General features: G+C 45.5%; 1 protein-coding gene across 3 annotated transcripts; it reads right to left on the bottom strand.

Moving 5' to 3' along the window:
- Positions 1 to 656: 656 nt before the first annotated feature.
- ANKLE2 (ankyrin repeat and LEM domain containing 2) lies at positions 657 to 26,442 on the bottom strand. 3 transcript variants are annotated; one of them, XM_055146867.1, is made up of 13 exons: positions 25,872 to 26,442; positions 23,750 to 24,205; positions 21,825 to 21,938; positions 19,654 to 19,847; positions 19,369 to 19,557; positions 14,846 to 14,968; positions 11,781 to 11,847; positions 8,701 to 8,873; positions 6,348 to 6,454; positions 5,072 to 5,262; positions 4,089 to 4,719; positions 3,378 to 3,509; positions 657 to 3,000 (listed from the first exon to the last, which is right to left on the bottom strand). In XM_055146867.1, the coding sequence occupies exons 1-13, from the start codon at positions 26,047 to 26,049 to the stop codon at positions 2,778 to 2,780; spliced, it is 2,778 nt and encodes a 925-aa protein (XP_055002842.1). In that variant the 5' UTR covers positions 26,050 to 26,442; the 3' UTR covers positions 657 to 2,777. The 3 variants fall into 3 exon arrangements, with proteins under 3 accessions (XP_055002842.1, XP_055002843.1, XP_055002844.1); XM_055146868.1 differs by lacking the exon at positions 25,872 to 26,442 and adding an exon at positions 24,984 to 25,833; XM_055146869.1 differs by lacking the exon at positions 14,846 to 14,968.
- Positions 26,443 to 27,908: the final 1,466 nt, after the last annotated feature.

The raw sequence follows: 27,908 nt of genomic DNA, 5'->3' as shown, positions 1-27,908 counted from the left end.
CCGAAAATAAAAACAAAAACTAAGTGCACTTTATGAGATTCTGAGCTAGAGAATACTTATATTTGTGCACCAGTACAAAGTGTTGGTGTAAGACAAGAAAAGCAGGATAGGCCAGAGAGCCAATGTGGTTTGGGAGAAGGGGACAGTGATATATCCAATACCTGCAGTGCAGGGGATTGATCAAGGCTCACATACACCCCATGTAATTTATTCCAATGCCATGTCTTGACCCTGTATCCAATAATGTTCCAAACCAAACATGAACGAGTCACTATCCCACTACCATCATTCCTTCTGAACCTGTGAGCTTTTCGAAACATCCAGGAATAATTCAAGGTGAACTGTCCTTGCCTGAAACATGCAGTAGGCATGTACCTGAGCACTGTCGCTTGTGGCACAGGAAGTGAGGGTTAATTATCCTTTGTGGTAGAAAAAGGGAAGAGCACTTACACAAACATACACCCCTAAGAGCCCATCATGAAGTCTGGGCTAGGTGAATTTGACACCAAATAGGAAAGAAAAAAATTCAAATCAGCAAATCTTATATATTCATCATGTAATTTCCTAGCAGCTCTGCTTCATATTTCACTAAGAGGCACATGTTATCTCAGTGGAGGGAGGGGTGTTCTTTCTGAGGGCTTAGAATCATTACTACATGATTTTAAAAACAATTTATTTCAACTAAGTAGTTAAAAAACATATAAACCACCTAGGGATATAAGTTAATGCCTTCGTTGAAACCAGGCAGGAGCACTTTGTAAGAACAAGTGGATAAACAGTCAAGTTCTAAAATTTTTAGAAAACCATAGAAGCCTGCATATTTGAGGTATAAGCACCAATTTTAATGTTTTTTGTTTTGGGGGCACCCACCCGGTGATGCTCAGGGATTACTTCTGACTTTACACTAAGAAAGTATCCTGGCGGTGCTTGGGGGTCCATATGGAATGCCAGGGATTGAGCTCAGTTGCCTGCAAGCAAAGCCAGGGCCCCACCTGCTATACATCTCTCTGGCCCCACCAATTTTAATTTCTATCCGAACACTGACAATAATATACAGAACAGTATGGTAAGGTTTTAAAGAAAACATCACCGTGAATACACCTGTATTTGACTTTTTTTTTTGCTTTGGGGGTCACACCTGGTGTTGCACAGGGGTTACTCCTGGCTCATGCACTCAGGAATTACTCCTTGGCGGTGCTCGGGGGACCATATGGGATGCTGAAAATCGAACCCGGGTCGGCCGTGTGCAAGGCAAACACCTGACCCGATGTGCTATCACTCCAGCAACCTGTATTTGACATCTTTGGTGACAAAGGTGCCTTTAAAAATATGCCTTTGGTATTTAAAATTATTATTTTTTTGTTTTTAGTCCATACCCAGTGGTGCTCAGGACTTAACCCTGGCTCTGCTCTCAGAGACCACTCCTGTGGGCTCAGGGGACGATACAGGATGCCAGGGATTGAATCTAGTTGACTGCATGTAAGGGAAATGTCTTACCCACTATACTATTGCCCCGGCTCCTAGAATTATTTTTCTTATGTATAGGTTGCCTCCCACACAAATGAAAATACTGTGTAACCTTTTGAATTAAAATATAAATCTTAATCCCAACATTCCTGACCAGTGTTATATGAAAGAAATAAGTTTTAATATACTCAGTTCAGATTTTTTTTTGAACAAGAATTCTTAGTAGTCTCACAGTATAATCTCAAAAGTTCAGGAAAATAAATGATTTACAAAAGGCACTTACATTACCAAAAGCATTGGCAGATGCGTGCTATAACAATACCACCTGTGTATGAGTCCTCATATATAAAGCTGAAGAAATCCAGCCTTTAACAGAGCTTTTTGGCCTCAGGTATCCCCACAACACAGAGGGCCATTGGGGGATGCCGATATTGTAGGTGGGTTAGAAGCAAGAGAGGAGCTGAAATAAAATACTCTCAAGTAACTTTCAAAAGTAAACCTCTACACCTGGAGAACACTATAGAAGACAAAGTGCATGCCTTGCATATGGTCTACCTGGTTTTGATCCCCAGCACCCTGTATGGTCCCCTGAACCTGCCAGGAGTGATCCATGAGTGCAGAGCCGAGAGTAAGTCCTGAGCACAGCCAGGTGTACACCCCTCGCCCACCAAACAAATAAAAAACCCAAAGGTAAACCTCTAGTTACTAAAATGTATTATTTTTATGAAGAAAATTCAACTGATATGAACCCTAAATATATTCTGAAAGCAGAGTTTACAGACTGTTTTATGTATGGAGACATTACAAACATGTCAAGCCCCAGCACTGGTGAATGCTGGGGTTGCTGAGAAGTCCTGTGTGGCCATTTGCATAGCCTCCTCAATGATTATAAGACTTTCCAAATTCTTCTGGCTCCTGATTCACATCTTAATGGCCCAAATTGTAAGTACTGTTTACATTGACCTAATCACTTCCTCTACTCAACTGGGTGGACTGGCCACACAGAGGATTTTTTTGAGAAAAGAAAGGTGGGACCAAATTCATGTTTACTACTGTACATCATGGCACTGTGGCTACCATGGTGAATTCTGTAACATTACCACACAGGCAGTTTTCAGGAAATTTGTATCTGAGTTAGCTTGTGTCAACTTCTCAAAATATCAATGTAGACAGAACATGTGAATTCTCTAAAACTGTCTCTCACCTTCAAAATGAGATTAACCAGAATATGTTCCTTTTTGACATTTCAGTAATGAACATATTACCCTTATTAAACAGCAACAACAACAACAACAGCAATAACAAGAGCCTTATGAGCCAGCAGGCTGGGCCAGGAGTGTCATTCTGCGGAGGTGGCCCCCATTTGCAGGACTGTAGCGCCCAGGGCTGCCCACACCAGGGGAATACAAGGCAGTGGTGGGCTTCCCAGGGCTGGTGACCACAGGACTGCTTCTCCCCGGGCTGCAGTTGCAAGGGTGACCAAAATCTGTCTGCTGAGACTTCGACTTCCCTTTCAGTGCAGGGCTGGGCCAGCTGAGGAAACCCAGAAAAATTTGTCAGCACAGATGCAATATCCAGAGATAGATGGCGAGGGACTTGGAACAAGGAGAGTAGAAATGACAAGACTTGAACCTTTCAGCCCAAGCACCAAGAAGAGTTACTCTGTGCTTGAGAATTATGGGCCCCCCAAAGGAATAGCTCGTGACTTTCAACATGAACCCCAATTGCAAAGCTCTGTGTAAGGCTGCTAAATGTTGCCACTCATCAGGGCAGTCTTGTTAGTTTGGAAAACAACGAGGCTGACCAGTGGTCTAGATAAACCAATATATTCACTGGACCAGACTGGATTATTCTGGAATATTCCAGCTACCAACCATTCCCCACAGCAGAGTTCTCCCAGCCTGAAGTACCTCTGTCTATCTGATGGTGAGTAGCACAGGACGGCGCTCCTCCATCTGTGCACACCAGGGTACTGGTTTGGGTCCACATCTATACACTCTAAAGCTGCTAGGACATCTCGATCCAGCTTTGAGGGCTCCTCTCTAAAGGACATCAGAAAAGAGAAGCAGACAGTTTGTTATTAAGAACACAATTCTGCACGAATGCCCTCCTTATTCAAGAACTGGGCCAGGTCAAGACACAATGGTATGCAAACACATGTGATATGTCCCCATCACACCTCAGTAACATCAGGACTGTAATACAGGCAGCAGTGAAGCTAAGACAAGACACTCTCTTTCATGGGGATATCCCTAATGCTTTGCTGTACTGCAGGAAAAGTGAGCCTTTGCATTTCCACTCCAAAGGTAGTCACTTGGGATAGAGGCCACTGTTAAGACTCTCTTTCTGCCTAAAACTAAACTCCTAAGGACAGTTCAGTGAGTATGGGATGATTACTTCCCTGGAACGTGTGTGGAGGAGAACTGTCCTCCCATCAATGTGGGAATGTTAGGACACTGAGATTCTACACCTTTATGAAATAGAAAGAAGGACAGGTCTGCAAGTTGTGAGTGGACCATGTGCCAACAGGGCCCCACACACTTATATTGCTCCTACTGTTCCCAGTGTGCCTATCCCTCTTCTTTACGGTCATACCAAGGAATGTTCATGTAAACTCATACCCCAAAAGGAAGAGTCTTTGGATGGTAGGGACCCCTAGGGGATCTGAGGGTGTAGAAGTGCTGTGGTGTTGGGTCTCCTGCCTAGGATGGTTGGGATCCAGGCACAGTTCAGCAATTCCAGCTGACACTTCTCTCTCCATTGTTATCTGTTTTGTTCTGAGGTTGCCTGTAGCAGCAGGTGGTACTAAGAAGTCACTTTCTTCTGTGTCTAATTTTGATGTCAGTGTCTTTTCTCCATCTTCCACATTTTTACTTGCTTTCTCAGAAAAGCCTCTTCCTAATTTCTGCAAATTCAGTTTATCAAACTCAACAGTCAAAGTGGAGACAGGTGACAAGAGGTCTTCCTCTGCACCTGAGGTGTTTGTTCTTTTCCCTCCCAGGGTCTTGTTGCTGCTTGGAGGGCTATAAAAACCATTTCTGTTGCCTTGGGAGCTGTTTGGGGCTGAGGCTTCTATAAGATTCATATTCTGCTCCAAAGGAAGGATGTTGGAATCTCCAAAAGCACCAACTGTGGGTTGGGTCTTATTACGTGCTGTATTTTGCCGATTTTTAATTTCTTCCAAGCTCATGTCATCATCTTCACCTAGAAATGCCCTTACAGAAATGGAACTGCTATTCTTCCTAGGGTGACCTGAGGGGAAGAAGACAATTCTTCAGAGGTACAGACACGAACCCATAAAATAATCACTATTCAAGTGTAGCTGCAAATCTCTATAACCAACTACAAATCGCTCTCATCCAGAGCTACCTTCTCAGATTCCATGGTAGAAAAGCACCTGCATTACTCTCTAGGAAAAGGCAGGCAGGATTGTACAAAACAGAAATAAAGTCTCAGGACTGGCTTTCCTCCTTCAAAAGCAGACAAAAGAGGGGAAACAAGGTCAAGGGCAAGCTGGAGAGTATCTGTTTACTGTGCCAGATGTGACAGCACTGAAAGAACAGCAGATGTTTGCATGTCCATGAGAAGACACCCATGTTCTCACCATAGGCAGAGGCTTTCTCTGAATGACAAGCTTCATTTTCTCTCATTTCTTGTTGAGCCTTTCTGCTTTCTTCCTGCTGGTGGAAATACTCTTCGAGTTTCTGTAAGCCCTCCGGGGAGGAAAGGTCAACGAAACAGTCAAGAAAGTCCCAGTATTCAGCCCAGGGATACCTCAGTTCATGAGCTAGCTCTCTGTAAGAATGAAACAATAAATCAGTTGTGAAACCAGCACAGAATCAGAAAATAAGTCACTACACATAGATAGGCACTTTATGATGGGAGTGCCAGATTGAAACCTGTTTTTCTTTTCTTTTGCTATGCCAGGAATTGAATCCAGAGTGTCACACCTGCAAGGCTCTACTGCGGAGCTACATCCCAGCAGGACATGATTTTGGTATGGGCCATGCATATAAAAATTTAGAAATCCTTTTTAGAAGACACTATGAAACATTGAGTGAAACTGTACATGGTAATGACCAAATTGAGAATTTCACAAATGCTACACATGTGTACTACCAATTGAGCTACAGCCCCGTCCCTAATTTAGCTTTACGATTCTAGAAGAACTTTTCAGAACCTTTTTTCACTAGTAACTTCTAGGCATACCAACCTCTTCAGTCCACCTCCCTCTCTCCCCTTATTGCCAAGAAAGCACCACAGAAGTATTTGATATAAAACATGTAATGTCCCTTAGATATGATGGAGAGCAACTCTAGGTCTGGGGACAACTTTTTGAGTTTATGCTTTTATTAAACTCACATGTATGTTTGCAAAGAACTATATCTTAATAAAAAGAATGCAGAATCAGATAGTACATCAGGCATGGCCCTTGCTTTCCATGTGGCATACCCAGGTTCAATCCTTGGAATCCCATGTGGTCCCCAAGCACATCAGGAGTAATTTCTGAGTGCAGAGTCAGGAGTTAATCCCTGAGCATTGCTGAATGTTGCCCCCAAACAATAAAACAAACAAACAAACAAACAAACAAAAAAGGCTTAAAAATTCACAGCCAGATATGTAGTGCAGTGATAGAGCATTTGTCTTTTGTGTGTGAGATCCTAGGTTTGATCCCTAGAACTGGAAAAAAAAAAACAAAAACAAAAACAAAAAAACAAAAACAAAAACAAAAAAACAAAGCCCACCAAGTTTCCCAGTACATGCTTCCTGGAAACTATCACTGGCCTGCAGCTGTGATTTGATTTTCCAACCTCATTTAAAACATGAATGCACAGCACACCGAACACCACCAACACTGGGCTCTTTATCAGTTCAAGTACCTTCCCACTCTCTCAATGCCTCTCTCTGGATCAGATTTTCTGACATTGTGAAAGAAGCCTGCTTTCTCTCGAGGTGGAGTTTTCCAGAGTCTGCGAAAATCTTCTGCCTGCAATTGAGAAAATGTGTTGAGCAAAGCCATACATGTCAGTCATGGACAAATATAAAGACCACTGCAGAGTTGTGTTCTCGTGTTCCCCTATTTCTCCAGGTCCAGTGACATTTATTTTTCTGGATAATACTATCACGCTGGAGTGATAGCACAGCGGGTAGGGCGTTTGTCTTACATGCAGCCAACCCAGGTTCTATTTTTCCGTCCCTCTCGCAGAACCCAGCAAGCTACCGAGAGTATCCTGCCCACACAGTAAAGCCTGGCAAGCTACCCATGGCGTATTTGATATGCCAAAAACAGGAACAACAAGTCTCACAATGGAGACGTTACTGGTGCCTGCTCGAGCAAATCGATGAGCAACGAATGACAGTGATACATATATCACTGTGTGTGTACATAGATATATTAACGTACGGTGGAGGAAGATTCTCTAAGGACCTTATGAAAATTAAATTTGCTTCCTTCTCATTCAAGTTTATTTATTTTATGCTCAGCATGATTATCCTTTGCAAAACCACAGGTTGATTCCTTTAAGATATCTGGGGGGGCCGGAGCAATAGCACAGCGGGTAAGGCGGTTGCCTTGCACTCGGCCGACCTGGGTTCGATCCCCGGCATCCCATATGGTCCCCCAAGCACCGCTAGGAGTAATTCCTGAGTGCAAAGCTGTAGGGAGCCATCTTACAGAGTCTGGCTCTTATCGTCTAGTCAACCGGAGGCTGCTTGGGATTCCTGTGATCTTATCATTTCACCATTTGTCTCACTAGCCAAAGGCCATGCCTGATCAACATTCTACTACTGTTCCTATGGGGGTCCAAGCATGCATACCACCCCCCTCCCACCAAGAGGTATAAGTATTGTAACTGCTGTGAATAAACTCTTTTTCTCTCTCTCCTCCTCCTTCTGGCTGTGCGTCTGTTCATTCGGTTACGTCCCCTCCTTAGCCCCACGAAGGGTCCTCCCTGCGGGACAGGATGGGACCCCACACAAAGCCAGGAATAACCCCTGAGCATCGCTGGGTGTGACCCCAAAAGCAAAAAAAAAAAAAAAAAAAAAAAAGGTATCTGGGAAAAATTAACAATCTAACGTTTCTGAAATACACTTGAATTTGTTCCCCCTAATCCCCATTGACTTCCCACACAGCAGAAGCTGGCAAGCTCCCTGGGGCGTATTCAATATGCCAAAAACAGTAACAATGATGGGTCTCATTCCCCTGACCCTGAAAGAGCCTCCAATGCAGCACCGTTGGGAAGGAGGAGTAAAGAGAGGCTGCTAAAATCTCAGGGATAGGACGAATGGAGACCTTACTGGCGCCCACTAGAGGAAATCGATGAACAACGGGATGACAGTGATACAGTGAATGTACGAATACTGCTATTTATTCAGCCACTGATTAAGCTGATTGAATTGGGCGTGAACTCCACATTTTTTTTAAAACATTTTAAAATATGTTTTTAAATGAATATCTGTGAGATAGCCCATTACAAAGCTGTTCATAATTGGGTTTCAGCTGGCTTTATATCTTGCAGTGCCAAAGATTGAACCTAAGACTTATACATTCAAGAAAAGTGCCTGACCTAAGAACTTTTTATTTTTGTGGGTTTTGTTTCTTGGGCCATACTCAGCAGTGCACAGCAGTTACTGTGGGTACAGTGGGTGCCTGGGGGCCATGTGGTGCCAGGAAGAGAACCATGGTCTTCGGCATACAAACCATGAATTCCAGCACTATATCCCTGGGACCCTGAGAACATCCTGTGGTGTTTGGTTCTGAGTTACACCTGGTGATGGTCAGGAGGCTAGGTGGTACTGGGGATTGAACCCTGACCTTTAATATTATAAAGCATGTGCTCAGTCCATTCTTTCTGGCCCTGAGAATATTTTTAATAAGAGGAAAGATACCTATAGGTCAGTATGGAATGTGAATTTTAGAGTCTGCACATAGAAGTTGCTAGTAGACAGTATCCTTAGATGGCTGTAGGTCACTGGCATGGAGGGAGAACCAGGCATGATGGCATGAGGGATGCGGTTAACCCAAGTAGGTCTTTATTCTTACTCTCACAACAAACCTGACTAACAAGCAAGTAACAGTCATACTGTTCTGCAAACATTTTGAAGCTTCATCCCTGATTCATTGGGGTTCCACTAGACGTAGTGTCTGAGATTATGTACAAAGCAAGAAGCAAGATACCTAGCACTTCTGGTGGGAACAGCCAGGAGCTAGTTTTAGAAAATCCCAAAACTCACCTTGGATGGACTCAGAGGTCCTGCAAAAGCTCGCAGGGTCAAAATAGGGTCTCTGGGGCCTCCAAAACTGTGGCGGTTAGGTGAGTGCTCGGCTGCCTGGTCTGCAGACCACAATTCCCCAATCACTGGAGAAGATGAGTCTTCTGCTCTCAAGAGTGGCACGTAGTAGTGACCTGAGAAGAGAAGATACCCCAGGACTGAACCCTAAATTGTTCCAGTCTGAGAAAAATGTTCATCACATCATGGACAGTACAAGTGAAACAAAGGAAACAAACTCAATGATGAAAAAGCTGGAAAATCTCAAGTCAAAGCACCAAGTCAAAAGGCCAGTCTGGTCATACACTTAGTAAGCAGCCTCACTTTCTCCTTCTTCAAAAGAAGTAAGCAGCCTCACTTTCTCCTTCTTCTTCGAAAGAAGGGAGAAGAGGGAGCAGAAAACACTTTCCTACCTACAGGAAGTTGAAAGGATTAAGAGGCTAGAATTGTACCAGAAAATAAATGTTGAAAGCACATCTATTTCTTTTTGTTTTGTTTTGGGGCCATACTTGGCACTGTTCAGGGGTTACTATTGGCTCTGAACTGAGGAATGACTCTTTGTAGTGCTCTGGGTACCTTATGGGATCACTATATCACTGTCATTCTGTTGTCGATTTACTCGAGCGGGCACCAGTAACGTCTCTATTACATTCAGCCCTGAGATTTTAGCAGCCTCTCCTTACTCATCTTTCCCATCAACTGGAGCCTCTTGCAGGGTCAGGGGAATGAAACCTATTTTTACTGTTTTTGGCATATTGAATATGCACGGGTAGCTTGTCAGGCTCTGCTGTGCGGGTGGGATATTCTCAGTATCTTGCTGGCTCTCCGAGAGGTATGTATATATCTGTTACTGTATTTTGGATATGAATACACCATTGGAAGATTGCCAGGCTCTCCCAAATGGGCAACAGACTCTTGGTAGCTTGTCAGGTTCTCCAAGAGGGAGAACTAGGCTATTAGATGTCCGGGAGCTTGGTTTTTAAAAGTCTCTGGATGTTGGCCATTGATGGGATTACACGGTGCCGGGGGCAGTCTCTGGGTATGACTGTCTAGCTACTGGAAAATGGGGGATCTGGGCTGAAGAGGCCCCGTCCTGATCTGAGCAGCCTTGAAGATCTCAGCCCCAGGTCCCGCACACCTGGGTTCCTCTGTCAGTTCCTTCATACATGAGGCTCGTCCGAACATGTGGAGAGTGCCCCTGAGTATGGCTGTGGCTGGGTTCCGAAGGTCCTCAACTGTCAAGGCTCTGCTGGGGTGGGGGGGGGCAGGGAAAGGCAACCCGTCCCCTCCAAGGGGCCCCAGTGAAGACAGCCGGGTGCAGGAGCAGATTTGGAATGCCTTATGGGATGCCAGAGATTTAATCCAGGTTCTACCCACTTCACTATTTCTCAGACCCACGTCTATTTCTTTGAGCCAATTTTACAGGATTGAAAACACATCTCTAAACATGGTTTGGAAAACACACCACACGTATTGTGAAACCAGGAAAGAAAAGTGGAAAAGCAAGACCCCCAACAGGTGTGGTGCTGCCCCATTAAACTCGATTTACAAAAGTAGGAAAGGTGAGCATCTACTAATCTCTGCTTCAATGGAGATCAAGCGGTATGTGGAAAGGAACAGAAACAGAAGAGGAAAAACACATCACAGAGCATCAGATATGTGTTGCACTGTCCTGCAAAGCAACTCTGGCCAAGATGGCAGGAGAGGCACTTTTGCTTCTCTATAAAACTCACTGTAACAGAGGGCTGGAGCAATAGCACAGTGGGTAGGGCATTTGCCTCGCACGTGGCCGACCCGAGTTCGATTCCCAGCATCCCATATGGTCCCCTGAGCACCGCCAGGAGTAATTCCTGAGTGTAGAACCAGGAGTAACCCCTGTGCATAGCCAGGTGTGACCCAAAAAGCAAACAAAACAAAACAAAACAAAAAACAACTCACTGTAACAGCAGAGAGGATAGTGGGGAAAGACTTTCTTTACTTTCCTAAAACCTGCACGCCTAGAGGCACATAAGCCATGTCTTGTACAAGTCTTGGCTGGAGAAGAATTAGCTGCAGAAAGCTAATTGAACTGCTATACCAGTACGGACTGCTCCACTGGATCATTCCAGCTCTCATCTAGTAGGATAGGTCCAGGGACAGAGAGACTGTAGGAGGCGCAGTCACAGATCAGAAAATAGGAAGAAACCATCTCAGCTTCTCCAGAAATCCACTGGCAGATCAACCAACTGATCAAGGGGATTCAAGCAAAGCTCTTCCTGTTATTTTTTTGGGGAAGGGGGTCAACTTACAGTATCTAAGAAGAGGTCACAAAAGTACCTGAGAAACAAGAAGTCTGGAGATTAAGTTAAAAAGAGCAATGGCAATCTGGCTCCTCAGGGAAAGCCCAAGGCTCTGAGGGAGGGATTTTTTGAATGGAAATAAAAGTCAAGCTGGAAAGTTAAAAAAATCAAAATGGTATCCTAAGAGGGGATCTGAGGGAAGAGCACAGAAACCATGTCCTCCTCAGTAAATACAAGGGTCACTGGGATTGCCCCATAGCTGGAAGACTGCTTCATGAGTGGAGGGGAGAAGGCAGATGGAATAGAGAAGGGATCACTAAGAAAATGATGGCTGGAGGAACGAACCAGTTGGGATGGGAGATGCATGCCGAAAGTAGATAATAGACCAAACATGATCACCTCTCAGTGTCTGTGCTGCAAGCCATAATGCCCAAAAGTAGAGAGAGAATATGGGGAATATTGTCTGCCATAGAGGCAGGGGGAGGGTGGGAAAGGAGGGGTATACTCAGGATACTGGTGGTGAGGAATGTGCACTGGTGGAGGGATGGGTGTTTGATCATTGTGAGATAGTAACACAAACATGAAGGCTTGTAACTATCTCTCGGTGATTCAATAAAATTGAAAAAAAAAAAAAGAAGAAGAAAAAGAAACCATGTCCTCAGGGAATTCAAGGAAGAGGGAAACCATCTGTTCCATCCAAGCAAATGCCATCAGGCCTTTCTCCATGTCAGGCCTTATATTCCAGGTACTGGTTTCTCAGCTTACCCTTTAAATATTCTCTAATCCGCTCCTTCAACTCCACAGATTTGCTTTTGTTTCTTTCACAAATAACCTATTTAAAGAGAAGACTAAGTGAGAATTCAAAATTTATTACATACTATTAAAACTGTTTAAATGCAACATTTAAAGTCAACAAAATAAGCAGGGGAACTTAGTACTGAGTTCTTCATAAAGCCCACAAAAGAACATGTTGAGGGACTGGAGAGATGGTATAGTAGGTAAGGCACTTGGCTTGCATGCAACCAATCAACATTAGATCTCTGTCACCACACCTGATTCTTTTCCCAAGTCTCACCAAGGATGATTTCTAAGCACAAAGCCACAAGTAAGTCCTGAGCATTGCTGTGTTTGACCCATAAACCAACAAAATATGTTGTATGCAGTCTTTCTTCTAGACCACCCCCCACTTTTGGTTTTTGTTTTTTTTTTTTTGCTTTTTGGGTCATACCTGGCTCTGCACAGGGGTTACTCCTGGCTTTGCACTCAGGAATTCTCCCTGGCGGTGCTCAGGGGACGATATGGGATGCATGCAAGGCAAACGCCCTACCCGCTGTGCTATCGCTCCAGCCCCTCACCCCCCACTTTTAAAAAAAGTGTTCAGGGGCTATTCCCAGCTCTATGTTCAGAAGACCTCACAGTGCTGAAGTGACTATTTGTACTAATACGATTGAACGCAGGTTGGCTACATAAAAGGCAACTGCCTTACCATCTGTACTGTTGCTCCAGCCCATAGAGATTATTTTACTTTTTTCAAAAAAATTAAATCACTGTGAATTACAAAGTTGCATAGATATCTATGATTCTGTTGCCTACAAGACTATTTTATAAAAGATCAAAGGGCCTCGGAGTTGGAGAGATAACACAGAGATAACATGCATTTTCCTTGCAGGCAGCTGACCTGGGTTCAATCCCTGAAACCCCATGTGGTCCCTTGAGCCCCTCTGGGAGTAATCCCTTAATGCAGAACCAGAAAGAAGTCAGGGTGTGGCCAAAAAATAAAAACAAACACAGGAAATAATAAGGGGTTAGAACAAGAAGACTGACATCTTTGGTGAATTTTATTTTCTTCCTTTGTAGGGGTGTAAAGTTTGGGTCACACTTGGTGGTGTTCAGGAGATCCTTGCAGTCATGTTGGAGGTTGAGCTCAGGCCTCCTGCATCCAAAGCATGCACTCCAGCCTGTTGAGCTCTCTGGCCAAGAACACAGGTATTTTATTTATTTATTTTTGGTTCTGGACTCATACCCAGTAGTGCTCAGTCTTGGTTCTGTGCTTAGCGATCTACTACTCGCAGTGCTCAACAGACCATATGTGATGCTGGGGATCGATCAAACCCTGACTGACTACATGTTAGGCAAGTGCCTTGCCTGCTATACTACTTCTCCGACCCCAACATAGGTTATTTTATTTATTTTGGCTTTTTGGGTCACACCCGGTGATACTCAGGGGTTACTCCTGGTTCTGTACCCAGAAATTACTCCTGGAGTTGCCCAGGGGACCATGTAGGATTCCAGGGATAGAACAAGGATTGGCTGCATGCAAGGCAAATGTCTCCCTGCTGTACTATTGCTCAGGCACCAACACAGGTATTTTAATGTTGCAGTGTGAGAGTCAAATTTCATGGTCCTTAGAAAATTTATTTTTTTTTAAAAAATTTATTTTTTAATTAGTGAGTCACAGTGAGGGTACAGTTACAGATCATACATTTTCGTGATTTTTCCCTCTCCTTAGAAAATTTCTGCTCGAAACAGTAACTAAATTGAAAGAAGAATAAAAGTATAACTTCTTATCAACCTGTGAGAGAAATAAAATTGTATAGTCTATACTGTGACTAGTGCAACAACATTTTTTTCAAATATTTGCAAGAGATGTCAAATCCACTAAACAAAAAGAAAGGAAAAGAAAAGAAAAGAAAAGAAAGAAAAAAAAATGCTCCCACTAACTGCTTTGTCCTTATGGCCTGCAAACTGCAATTATATATTGAAAAAATATGCAGATGTGTATATGCAGAACAATGGTAATTTCTGAGTTTTAAAATTAACTGGAAAAAAAAATTGGGGGCAGGGGAGAGAGGTAGGTGGATTTGGGTTACACCCATGATGTGCAAGGGTTACTCGCTTCTATATTCAGGAATTACTCCTGGAAATGCTCAGGGTACCATATGGAATGCTGGGGAACAAAACCTGGTAAATCGGATGCAGGACAAACACCCTATCAGCTGTACTATCTCTCTGTCTCTTTTCCATCATATTTATTTCCTGAACTTTCTATAGACATGGCAGCACGTATGGCCACACGTACACATGCACACACCCACACCCAGAGAACTAACTACAAAGAAGGCATTCGCTACCAGATTAAGATCCATACAGATTCTATTTCTCAAGAGCTAGTACTTCCAGGTTAGCTGACAGCTCCTACACATAGCACAAATTAGACACATCTTTCCGTTCTTGTGAGATTCACTTTCTTTTCCACTGCACTTTTCTAAGGCAATCTGTTTAGTTGCCAATGAAGATAATGACAACATCGGCTTTATCAGATTTGTATGGGTCAGGAGAATATCCATGGGAAGGACTTAGAACAGTACTGGGTACACACTGAGCTGAACATGTCAACTTTCTTATCATCATAATCACCTTCACCATACTACATGTTCTGTTCTGTCTGGTTAAACTGAGGTAGATGGAGAAAGAAAATAATAAAAGACTGTGAGGTGTTGAGAACAACTAGTCACCAGTTTAGAAAAAGTGAAGCAGCAGACGAGGGCAGTTCAATCCCTCCTGGCTCTATACATGTATATTCACAGAGACCATCTTCCTTAGTTCTGAACTGAGTTCTGAGGAATATGTCCACAAAGCAAACACATCCACACAACTAATCACCAGTAAGCTGCTGTGATTCAACAGTTTACGTATGTTCTCTTTTTGGTGGTGCAGGAGATCAAATCTAGGGCAAGGTATGCAGTCTACCACCGAGTCACATTCCCAGCCTATTTAATGTATTCTCATGCTCAACACTGTTGAGAAATAGCATCTGAATAAGTACTTACATTCTCAGGAGTTTTATCAAATTTATTCCTTGCGTTTTTTACAATCAGAGGGTGTGATGAAAGTACATTGACGACATCTGCATTTCCAAACTTACAAGCAAAATGCAATGGTGTATCATAGCCCTGAGAAAGTTGCAGAAGAGAACAATTATGTCTTATTTTTCTTTGTTCCCATAAGCATAATAGAGAATTGCATACACTTGGTTATGGTACTTGCTGGCCATTGCATTTAAGTGTGCAATTCCAGCGAGTACTAAAATCATATGTGCTATTTCTGGCAAACGCTACAACCAAGCAAATGCAATCTAAAGTGAACTGAATCCAGGACTTTACTATCTGAAAGGCTTGTGCTTTAGCACTGGAGTCACACTCCTAGGCCCCAAAATGTCATTTTTACAATGAAAAGTATCTTTTTTTTTTTTTTGCTTTTTGGGTCACTCCTGGCTCATGCACTCAGGAATCACCCCTGGCGGTGCTCAGGGGACCATATGGGATGCTGGGATTCGAACCCAGGTCAGCCGCGTGCAAGGCAAATGCCCTACCCGCTGTGCTATCGCTCCAGCCCCGAAAAGTATCTTCTTTATAGCTACTTTATGCCAGGGCTTGAGACAAGCACCCCACTAGTTGCCCTGGTCCATATCTATCTGATTCCCAGCATCCAGGTTCGTAAAAGGGCTCACAACCAAGCAGGGATTTAACACTTGTCCAGTAAACAGTAGCCTTATTTATTCAGGGCCCTTATAATCTATACAGTTTAATTAATGCTCAAAAGGTGAAAAAAGAGGGTGAGAAAAACAGTACAGCACCTGCCTCTCATGGGTCCAATCGGGGTTCAATCCCTGGCACCCCACAAGATCCTCCGAACCTACCAGGAGCGATCTATAAGTGCAGAGCCAGAAGTAAACCTTGAGCATAAGCCAGGTGTGGCCCAAAAACACAAAACTGAAAGGGAGTAGGGATACACTCAGGACATGCCTTGCATGCAGCGTTCTGGATTGCATCCCTGGCACATGGTCACTAGCACTGCTAGATTTGGCCTAAAAACAAAACAAATAAAATAAGCATTATTTGTGCTGCGGACTTTGCTCTAATGGTAGAGCACATGCCTTGCCATCTGTGAGGCCCTGGGTTCCATTCTATGAACCACAAAATAAACTGAGGGCAAGAGAGATGGTACATGAGGTAGTCAAATACTAGTCTTTCAAATGGTGGCTGAAATTCTGGTTCTAATTCCAGCCACACCAAGGTCTATCTGAGGTCACTCTCAAGCACAGAACAGGAATAGCTCCTGAGTGCCTCCAGGTGTGTCTCTAACTCTCCCTCATTAAATAAAAATAAAACAGGTCACTGCCTTAAGAGAAAATAATAATTTTTTAAAAAGTTAAATAGGGGCTGGAGTGATAGTACAATAGGTAGGGCACCTGCAGTGTATGTGGTGGCCTACCCAAGTTCAATCCCAGGCACACCATATGGTCCCCAGAGCACTGCCAGGATTTATTCCTGAGTGCAGAGATAGGAGTATGTCCGAAACACCAGCAGGTACGATCCCAAAACCAAAACCAAACAAAAGGGGCTGGAGACAGTACAGTGGGACTGAACACACTGACTCAGGTTTAATCCCTGATACCCCATATGGTCCCTCGAGCCGGCGAGAAGTGACCCCTGAGTGCCAGAGCCAAGGGTAAGCCTTGAGTACTATCAGATGTGGACCCCAAACAAAACAAGGTGAAATAAAGGGGCTGGAGAGATAATAGTACAGCAGGTAGCATGTTTGCCTTGCACGTGGCCCACCAGGGTTTGATCTCTGCCAGCATATATAATGCCTGAGCTCCAAAGGAGTGATCCCTGAGTGTAGCACCAGGTGTGAGCACTGAGTACCACTGATTGTAGTTTACCAACAAATACAATACCACAAATGAAATAAGATGAAGTTGAAGGCAATATTCAGATAAAGATAAAACACACCTTAGATTTGATAGGATTTCCGATCTATTGAACCACCTCACTGTCTCCAACTGTAAGCCCTAACTTCTTAAAGTTGTGAACTCCAAATGGGGTGGTTAAATTGAATGTGGGGGTTACAAAAATTGTTTTGAAATAAAATTATTTAGTATCAGTAAGTGCTTGGTTTATATACCTGGAGTCACATACAAATTTCTTGGACAGGGGCTGGAGTGATAGTACAGTGGACAGGGCACTTGCCTTCCACATGGACGATCTAGGTTTGATGATGGGCATCCCATCTGGTTCCCTGAACCCTGCCAGGAGTGCAGAGCCAGGAGTAAATAAACAAACAGATGGATGTGGGCCCCCAAAACAAAGAATTCTTGGCCAGAAAGACAGTACAGCAGGTACATATCTGAGCTGTGTTTTATCCCTGGCACCACATATAGTCAGCCAAGTCCTGGTAGGAGTTACGCTTGAGCACTGCTGAATGTGGTCCAACACAGAAGCAAAACAAATTTTTTTTGAACAAACAGGGTCTTGAGTGGAAAAACTGTAAGAAAATTAGTTGTAAGCAAGACAGAATAAGCGTGGTAGACTGAGGAGGTGGCTCAAAGGGCTAGAGCCCTGGGTTCAATTCCCACTGCCACATCCCCTGAATAGGGAGTCAAGAGAAGTCTCCAAACACCGTTGTTAGGTGTTGTCCAGAAAAAGAGAAAAGAAGACAAAAGAAAATGGTGGCTGAGTCCAATAAAGCTTTACTTAAATAAGCTATGCTGCAGACACCCTTTGATCATCATCTTTTCCCCCTCTGACCACACCTGACTATTCTCAGGACTTACTCCTAGCACTGTAGTCTGATCACTCCTGGTTGACTTAGGAGACCCTAGGGGTGCTGGGGACTGAATCTAGGTAGGCTGCATCCAAGACAAGCACCTTACCCACTGTACTATCTCTCCAGTCCCAGATTTTCATCCATAATGTTCTACCTGAGACCACTCTAGCCCTCTGGTCCATGCTATAGCCCTGTGAAAGCTAGGATGCTACACTCCTATGCTGCCTGTCTTTCCTTGGCATTCAAAGTATGTGAACTCAAGGATTCTCACTTTCTACTCCCTTTGGTACTTTTCTTCCTCCCTCACACAGTACATTTTCTTCCCTCCTTTCCTTTCTTTCAGTAGGGGTCTACAACTGGCTGTTCTCAGAACTTATTCCTGGCTGCGAACTCAGTCTCACAGTGGTGGGGGTGATGGGGCCAAATGGGGTACCAGAGATGAAACCAGGGTCAGCTGTATGCAAGTCTTAGCTGCTGTACTATTGCTCTGGTCCTGAACACATCTATTTCTAACCAGCTCCAAACTACTTCTTGCTTCACTCCTATCAGGAACTCCCTTTCCTACACAAGTTTCTATGGGTTCTTCCAACATTCCTGCTAATCCAGCCCTACTTTTTATGCACACATACTCGAGAGCTCTGTGCTTTTCAACAGCCCAAGTACTTGTGGTTCCCCAGAGCTTGCCTAGAGGGATCCTCAGTGCAGAGGCAGAAGCAAGCTCCGGGCACAGCTGGGTGGGGTCCCCCCCCCCCCCGCAAACAAAAAACAAGTAAAAGATATGTGCATGCAGGGCACAGTTCTATATTGATAAATTTCCTCTCCTGCCAATCACAACTTTCCTAACTTCCATGTTCTACCAAGAATTTATAATTCTAAGTTATCTTTGAATTTTCCCTTATATAACTTTTCTACTGTAAGAATCCTTATACGCTAGTAAAATCATCCAATTCAGGTCTGGAGAGATCGTACAGGGAATAAAGCACTTGCCTTGCAGTGGCTCACCTTGGTTCAATTTCTGGCACTCCATACGGTCACCCAAACAATGTCAGGACTGATCCGTGCATACAAAGACAGGAATAAGTTCTGAAAAAAGCTAGGTGTGGCCATGAAAACAATTTTTTAAAAGAATAATTTTAAAAATCGGGGACGGAGTGCTAGTACAGCAGGTAGAATGCTTGTCTTGCACACGGATGACCTGGGTTTGATCCCTGGCACTTCATATGGTGCCTAAGGAGTGATTCCTGAGTGCAGAGTCAGAATTAAGCCCTGAGCAACTCTGGATGTGGTCCCAAAACAAAATTATAAAAAAAAAAAAAACAAACAAACCCAAATTTTCCACTCAGGGGTCAGACAGTATAGGTGTTTTGGTGCATGTAGCCAACACACGGCGAGATACACACAGAACACTCAAGTAGATGGCACCAGAACTTTTAAACTTTCTTTTCTCTTTAATTTCTGGCATTCATCCACACTCCAACCAAAGTCCAGCTCAGGAGTCTCCTGACAAAGGCTAGGAGGGATGTGTTTTGGAGATTATGCACACCCTCTTGATGGGGTGGAACTATGGTGTGAGTTTTGCCAATCAAACTTATATGAGCCCTCTAAACTCTTCTCTCATCCTCTACATGCATATGAATGTGGTATGGTGATTCAACAAATGCTCAATACTAGGAACACAATTCTCGTTTTATCTGTAAGACTGGCTTATAACTTCCACTAAATAGAAGCAAGAAGGCACACTTACTGCTTTGTCAGGAGTATTCAGGTACAAGTCAACAATATAACAGATACGTTTCTGCAACATGCTTGGGTTGTCATCTGGGTACATAAGTCGCATAAATTCAGGGTCTTCTAGAGTTTCTAGAACCATTTGGCAGATAGAAGCCTGATTCTCTTTGGCAGCAACATGCATGACATTGTACCTACATCCTTCCTGGAAAAGAAAACAAAAACCAACCAGATAATTAGTTCTTATTTGTGAAAATAGTCTTCTGATACTAACAATGCCAATGCTGAAAAGCAGGCTTACCTGTACAATGGTTGGGTTATCCCCTGACCCAATTAAATACCGAGGATTACTCCAGATGAGATCACGAAAAGTGTCTTCTTCTCCCTTCTCCACAGCTTTTCGAAGTTTAGCTGTGAGATCTTGTGTGCGTGGATTTTTGTAACTGTTTGCTCGCTCTTTGTTCACTGCTTCTGACTCAGATAAGTACAAGCCACCTATCATTAGACAGAATTAAAAAAAAAAAAGCCAGAATTTAAGAATATTTAACTTCACAGATGTCCACTATACCCATTATATGCTACATTTAAGGCAATAAAATTCTCTTACAGGGGTCAGAAAGACAGGTCAAAGGGCCAGTGCACATGCTTTTGCAAAAAGGAGGGCTGGTTTGACTCACAACACTGAATGGTCCCCCTTTACCATCAAGAAAGGCCCCTAAAATACCCACAAAATATTTTGTTGTTCCCAAAAGGAGAGAGTAAGGGGGAATGTGCCTGCCACAGAGGCAGGGGGTAGGAAGAGGTAGGGGTAGTGGGAGGGATACTGAGAACACTGGTGGTGGAGAATGGGCACTGGAGGAGGGATGGGTACTTGATCACTATATGACTGAAATATAATCACAAAATTTTTTAAGTCTGTAACTGTATATCATGGTGATTCATTTAAAAAATAAAATAAAATAAAAATTTTGTTGTTTCTGGGCCACACCCTACAATGATTAGGGTATGGCCCCCATTCCCCAAAAACCTTGGCATCTGAGATAGCCCAAGCTTTAAAGTACCTAACCTTGCATTCAGTCACCCCCAGTTTGATTCCTGGCACTGCCTAGTCCCAAAGCACTGCTGGGTGTGGTCCAAAGACCCCAAAGAAAAACAACAAAAATCTCTCCTAAGAAGCTTAAAACTTAGCTGGAAATAGTTATAATACACACTACATAGCAGTGGAATGTTATGTCCTGGCCTACAATGCTGTCACTTGAACACTGGACAGAAATATACCACCAGGGACTGGGGCAGAGCTAGGAATACACCCTAAGCACTGCTGGGTGTGACCCACTTCTCCTTCCCCCCAAAATAGAGAAAGAAATATACTACCAGACTGTATCTTGGGAGAAACTTTGTAGAGAAGTTGTCAGTTAAAGAGGAGAGAGACCTTGACCAAGGGAACACAACCATATTACACACAGGATCTTCCCTTGGGACAGGTTTCCCAAAGGCAGAAGGAGTTCAAAGTGATTAATTACAGATTAATTATAATCTAAAAATGTCTGAGTAACCTACTTTAGGGTGATTCCCTCTTCGGTGAAGAGGGAAAAAGGGGACTAAAGTCATATGCATTTCCATTTGGAAGCACCTATGAACAAGTCAGGGATGGAGAAAAGGAGATAGGTGGGTCTTTTCTGGAATACCAGTCAGCCTGGGAAGCAGGTAAATGGTGAAGTTCAGAGATGAGACTGAAATAGGCCACACAGGTCACTGCCTAGACCCTAATTCCAAACGAGGAGGAGGTATGTAGTCAGATTTCGAACTATATGGTTCCTACAGGTGACATGAATTTTGGCAAGGAAGATCAGCTGGGTCAAAGCAAGGACCACAATCCTAAAAGCAGGTGCAGAAGATTCAGATGGGAAGTAGGACCAAAGTGGAAGAGGAAAGAGATAAAGACAAAGGGGGATAGAAAGAGCAACTGTGGGGCCTTTCCTCCCCCAGCAGTGTTTTGTGAACAAATCCTTCCCCATCCCCATCCCCACCCCAATCAGTGCCTCTATCCTCGTGGTTTCTGGTCCATCCCAGACCAGATAACTTGACATACTGTCTTTTGGCCACCCCATGTTCTATTTCCTAACAAACTAGAGTAAATTTGATAGTAACATGACAGATTAATATAATGTACCTTTGGGGCTGGAGCGATAGCACAGCGGGTAGGGCGTTTGCCTTGCACGCGGCCGACCTGGGTTCTAATCCCAGCATCCCATGTGGTCCCCTGAGCACCGCCAGGGGTAATTCCTGAGTGAAGAGCCAGGAGTAACCCCTGTGCATCGCCGGGTGTGACCCAAAAACCAAAAAAAACAAACAAACAAACAAAAAAAAATATAATGTACCTTTAACCTACCACTGCCATTAAACAGTGGTTCTATTTTCATAGGAGAGAGCACAGAGTTTTGTTTGGAGAAGAAAAATAATCACAAATACCTCTAGCAAATTTCTCAGCATCTTCTCTGCTTGAAAAGGCTTTAAATCGGGATCCTTTCATCATTTTAACAGCTTGCAATGCTTCCTTTTTGTCTTCAAAAACATGAATTCTTTCTGTATGTAAAAAGTAACAAAATAAAAAACTGTAAAGTCAGTATCATTTCATTCACACCTGAAGATTCTAAGCTTAATAAGCACATGACTTAACTAAAGTCCTTTGATTGTTTTTCTTACATTATTTTAGATTTCAAAATCTGAAGAAAAAGGACACTAGTGAAACAAAAAAGAGCACAGTAAGTTTGGTTATACACCTGTGTTGGAAAAAAATTATATTTAAGAATTTTTTTTTCTGGGCCATGTCTAACACTTCTCAGAGCTTACTCTTGGTTCGGTGCCTAGAGGTCACTCCTGGCAGTGCCTGGGGGCCCCTATATGATGCCACAGACTGAACCTAGGTCAGCCATGTGCAAGGTAAAAGCCTTAACAGCCCTTACCATCTTGCCCACCTAATGATATGTATTTGACACATAGTTGCCTTGCACACGGCCAACCTGGGTTTGATACCAGGCATCCCATAGAGTTCCCCCAGCACTGTCAGGAGTAATTCCTGAGTGCAGATCCAGGAGTAACCCCTGAGCACTGCTGGGTAGCTGGCCCCAAAACCTGGTGGCTGGATAGCACTGCACTGTTGTAGCACTATCGTCCCATTGCTCATCGATTTGCTTGAGAGAACACCAGTAACGTCTCCATTATGAGACTTGTAACTATTTTTGGCATATCAAATAAGCCATGGGTAGCTTGCCAGGCTCTGCCGTGCAGGATACTCTCAGTAGCTTGCCAAGCTCTCCAAGAGGGACGGAGGAATCAAACCTGGGTCAGCCGCATGCAATTCAAACACCCTTACCCGCTGTGGTATCGCTCCAGTCCAGATGGTTGTGGCCCAAAAAATGAAAGAAAATACCCCCCCCACAAATAACAAAAACACCCAAACTGGGTGGGGGCGGCGTTCAAAACACATACTTTCCAGGGTTCAGTCTCTGGCACTACTTGGCTTCTGGAGAGCTGCTGGGTGTGGCCCCAAACCCAAAAGGAGGAATACTTAATCAACAAGTGAGAGTCCAAATCTTTTGTTTTTCTGGCCACACCTGGCAGTGTTCAGGTCTTACTCCTGCCACTTAACTCAGGGATCAGTGTGGAGGGGATTGGGAAACCACTTAGAGTGCTGGAGATCGAGCTGGTTTGGCTGCGTGCAAGGCAAGCACCCACTGTACTATCTTTCCAGCACCAGAGTCCAATCTTTAAAAATTTTTTGTTGGTTTTGGGGCCACATCCAGTGGTGCTCAGGGGACAGAACCTGGGGCTCTTCATGCAAACTGAGTGCTAGTCCATCTCCTCAGCCCCAGAATCCAGTTTTTAAAAATCAGAAATTCAGCAAAGTGGGGCTGGAGTGATAATACAATGTGTAGTGTTTGCCTTGCATGTGGCAAACCCGGATTCAATCCTCAGCATCCAATATGGTCCCTGAACCTGCCATGAGGCATCTCTGGGTGTAGAGTCATGAGTAAGCCCTGAGCACTAGTAAGTATGGCCTCAAAACAAAACAAAAATATCAGGAAAATTTACTGATAAAAATTTGGTTAGCTAACCAAATGCTAAAATGCTAACCAAAGAGCATGGGGCTGATATGCATGCTTTGTATGCAGAAGGCTCCAATTTGATCCATAGCATGACATGGTTATTCGGTAATGCTGGGTGTGGCCCCAAAACCAAAATTAATGCTAACAATAGTTAATTTGGGGTGATAGGATTATGATAACACAACCTTTCTTCTATATAGTTTATAGATTTACAAATCACACCCCCGCCCCCGCCACGCTGTCCATATACCAACACCCTGGTAAGAAACACCATGCTTGGAACATTACCATTTTTCACAGGAGTATCCTCATATGGTGGGCACACTCCATAGTACAGAGATGGCTCTTTAGAGATCTCCATCACAGCTTTATGGCTGTCAACCCCAGCAGTGCCTCTGGATAATGAGCAGGTCTCAGATGTCACACTATTTTCCTCTGGAAGATTCAAACCTACGCTATATCCAAAATCTCTGTCTTCAGAAAAGTTGATATGCTCAGGAGAACTTCCTATAGCTGACTTCAAAATCCTTTGTGTGTCCTGGCTGAGAGCTTCATGTTCAGAAGGAGATGAAGCCAATGTTTTTCCATGCTCCAATAAAGCCTGAGCCAATTTTTTCTCAAAAATAAATCTTGTGGTTGATGTAATGGGTCCACATTTCAATCCAGCTTTGACAATTTCTTCTCTGAGGTCATCAGGATTTAGGAGTTTCAATTGAGCCAAGATAGAATCCATTGTCATTACACCTAGATCAAAAATAAGAAAATGTCAATTTGATGATAAAATTACATATTTTTTTAAAAAAAAGATGCCAAGTTGGGGCTGGAACGATAGCAGAGTGGGTAGGGCGTTTGCCTTGCATGTGGCCAACCCGGGTTTGATTCCCAGCATCCCATATGGTCCCCCTGGCACCGCCAGGAGTAATACCTGAGCGCATGAGCCAGGAGTAACCCCTGTGCATCGCCAGGTGTGACCCAGAAAGCAAAAAATAAAATAAAATAAAATAAATTAAGATGACAAGGTGTTTGTACAGCAGAGAAGGGATCTGCCTTGCACACAGCCAACTGGGATTCAATTCTCAGAACACATATGTTACCCAAAGTCTTGCCTGGAATGATCCCTGAGGGAAGAGCCACAAGTAAACTGAACATAGTGGAGTGTGGTCCAAAAACCAAAAACAAAATAAAATAAAGGAAGGAGACCGGAGTGATAGTACAGGGGGTAGGATGTTTGCCTTGCAGGCCACAGACCCAGGTTCAAACCCTGACATCCATGCTGGTCCCCTGAGCACCACCAGGAGTAATTTCTGAGTGCAGGGCCAGGAATAACCCCTGAACACTGCCCACCAGGTGTGAACCAAAAAGCCAAAAACTAAAAAAGATAAGTAGTAAAGAAATTGAGTTAGGTCTGCAGATAGAATGTTGTTACCCTACTGAATGATTATGCTAGACACCAACACTGTGAATCTAAGAAAATAATTTACAGAATTTAACTATCTACAGAGTATTCCTGGGAAACCATCACCTGGCTTTCCCACAGTGGCAGGTGACATCTTCCGGAGTTTTCGAAGCCAGGGCATTCACTATTGCAAGTCAATGAGAACTAGGTCACAGACCTAAACTTCTGGAATCACTCTAAATTTTGCGTAGTTCCATGAGCTGATCACGCAAGTTCCTAATCAATCATGAAACCGAAACCAGTCCATCAGCACGAAGAAACCGCTTGTCGCACCCAGCCTTCTCCTCTGCAGTCCCAAGCCGTGGTACCCGGGATCTGTCCATTCGCACCACAATTCCTTCTTTCCAACATTACTCGAGCACAATCATAGGCCATGCTCTGTTTTCTGGGGAACCACGCTCGGCGGAGCTGAGGGACCAGACAGCAGCGGGACCGAATCTGAGCTCAGATCTTCACTCTCCACTCAGGAGTGGAGGGAAAGAAGCTGCCTCCCCACAGGGACACCTGAGGCTTGGGAGGTGGCTCCAAGCTCACTCAATCCCCAGCTCGCACGGTCCTCGGAGCACCACGCCGGGAGCACCTCCGAAGTACTACCAGGGGGGTCAAAATGCCAAACCTGAAACACGATAAGCGTCATCTGATTGTTGTCTCCAGCTTTCCTCTACAAAGTCTTTCGAGTGCGAAAAGGACCTTCACTCCTTCTCCCTCGGCCTGCCTGCTACCACAGCGCCACTGCGCGGGCCCGGTGTCCCCCGAGTCTCGGGCGGGCGTGGACAGGGTGCATCCCGCACGCCACTCCGAGGAGGTCCCTAATGGGGACAGTTTGTTCCCGGCCGCGGCGGGACCGCAGCCTGCAGGGGCCCTTGGCCCCCGGCTCTTCCCTCCGCAGCGGGGCTGAAGCCAGGGAAGGGCGAGTAGAGCTCGGCGGGTGCGCGCACGCGGGCGCCGCCTTACCTGGGTGCGGTGCCGGCACTGCGGCCGCGCGCGGAGGAACAGCCGGGATCCCGCTGCGGCCCAGGCCCCGCTTGTCCAGGCGCCGCACCAGCCAGCGCACGGCGAACAACAGCACCGACGCGCCCAGCAGCTGCCAGGCCAGCGCTGCCCACTCGGTCTCCAGGCGCGGCCACAACATCGGCGCGGCAGCGAAGGCCCCTTCAGGCCCGGGACTGCCCCGATGAGGCCGCGCTGAGGCCCCGGGATACTCCCTCAGGCCCCCTCAGGCCCCCTCAGGTCCCCGGTAAGGCCGCCTCAGGCCGCGCCCAGGCCCCCTCAGGCCCCCGGTAAGGCCGGCTCAGGCCCCTTCAGGACCCCGGTAAGGCTGCCTCAGGCCGCACCCAGGCCCCGCTCAGGCCGCGCTCAGGCCGCGCCCAGGCCGCGCCCAGGCCGCACTCAGGCCCCGCTCAGGCCGCGTCCAGGCCCCGCTCAGGCCGCGCCCAGGCCGCGCTCAGGCCGCGCCCAGGCCTCGCCCGGGCCTCGCTCAGGCCCCCTCAGGCCGCGCTCAGGACCCGCTCAGGTCCCCTTAGGACCCCTCAGGACCCTTCAGGCCCCCTCAGGCCCCCGAGCTGTCCGCTTCTCGCCTGGCGGGAACGGCGGGCGGATGGCGCGGCAGGCAGCAGCGCGGGCAGCCCAGGTCCTTAGCCTGCTTCCGGGGCGGGGCTCCGGAGAGCCGGTCTTTTGGGGGGCGGGGCGGAGTTCCGGAGCGGGGCTGGGCAGTCGCCTCTGGACTGTGGAGAACCCTGGAGTTCCAGGGCGCCCCCGGGGCTTTCCCGAGGGCCAGAACGTCGGTTCTTTCGCGGGCCCAGCGCGCCTTCCTGTTTCCTCCCGAAGCCGCGGGCCTCGCAGTGACGGTGGCTCCCTCTGGCTGGCGCGGGTCTGGTAGAGGCTGGAAAGGGAGCACTGCAGGTGACATGTTCGCACTGTGGAATTCCGTTTTGTTTGGGCCACACCTGACTACGGGCGGTGCGGGAATCGTCCCTGCAGCCACATGAAGGCCACGCTAAGGGCCGCTGCACTCGGTCGTAGCTGGTGGTGGTCACATGAGTGCTTGTGATGGCAGTAAGTCAGTATTCTACGTGCAAGGAAAAGGGGAAGTTTCCAGCATGTGAATTTTGTGTACTTTTTGTTTAGTTTAGTGCCACGCCCGGCGGGCGATTCTCAGGGTTATTCCTGGTTCTGCACTTCAGGAACTCTGGTGAGTGATGGGATGCTGGGGATTGAATCTGGGTTGGCCGCGTTCAAGGCAACACCCGCCCTGCTGTGGTATAACTCAGCATAATACTATCACTCAAGTCCCGGGCTTTTTTTTTTTTTTTTTAAGTGGTTTTGGGTCCACAGCCGGCCCTGCTCAGGGGTTACTCCTGGCTCTGCACTCAGAAATTACTTATGGCTGCTCTGGGGGACCGTGTGGAATTCTGGGCATCCAACCGGGTCGGTGCGTGGAGACAAACACCCTAGCCGCTGTACTATTTGTTCTGGCCCCTGGAGAGGGACTTGTTGCTGCAACTCTCCCACCTGTCAAAAAGGCTTGAATTGACAAGGTCAGCTTCCGTCTTGGTGCTTTGATCTGGGCCACTCCGCCATTGGCTATTTTGTTGCTTAGGTGCAATGTGCTCTCCCAGGGCCCTTCCGCTGACCCCAGGAACTGATTTGGCCATGGAGCAGGATTCTAGGACACATGAGCAGGACTGTGCTTATTAACTCCAGAGGCAAGAAGAAACCAGGATCAGATTGTACAGGATTTGCAAGTCAAGCTGTATTGTCAGTGAGTCACTACAGCAAATGAGCAGACATGCCCTTCAGAGTGGGAGGAGATGCCTGCAGGTGGGGAGTAGTCGGTCAGGGACCAAAATGAGTCAAGATTGAGGGCCAATGAAGATAAAGCATTGGAGTATACACAAAGTATGCAGAAGTCCTGGGTTTGATCTCTGGCACATTGGGGCCTATTCCCCAAAAGAAAATAGGTCAGGATCAAAGAGATAGTATTCAGGGGTA

The sequence above is a fragment of the Sorex araneus genome, chromosome 9 (assembly GCF_027595985.1).
Source record: "Sorex araneus isolate mSorAra2 chromosome 9, mSorAra2.pri, whole genome shotgun sequence".
Taxonomy (NCBI): Eukaryota; Metazoa; Chordata; class Mammalia; order Eulipotyphla; family Soricidae; genus Sorex; species Sorex araneus.
The sequence above is the reverse complement of the archived record's forward strand: the minus strand, read 5'-3'. Positions and strand labels throughout refer to the sequence as shown.

Excerpts from the sequence above, each read along its gene's own strand:
- ANKLE2 (XM_055146867.1), bottom strand. The coding sequence starts at position 26,049 with ATGTTGTGGCCGCGCCTGGAGACCGAGTGGGCAGCGCTGGCCTGGCAG. Across the intron at positions 3,510-4,088 it reads CAAAGACTCTTCCTTTTGGG|AGAGGAGCCCTCAAAGCTGG; the intron begins GTATGAGTTTAC and ends GATGTCCTTTAG. Across the intron at positions 3,001-3,377 it reads TCACCATCAGATAGACAGAG|CTGGCCCAGCCCTGCACTGA; the intron begins GTACTTCAGGCT and ends GGGTTTCCTCAG.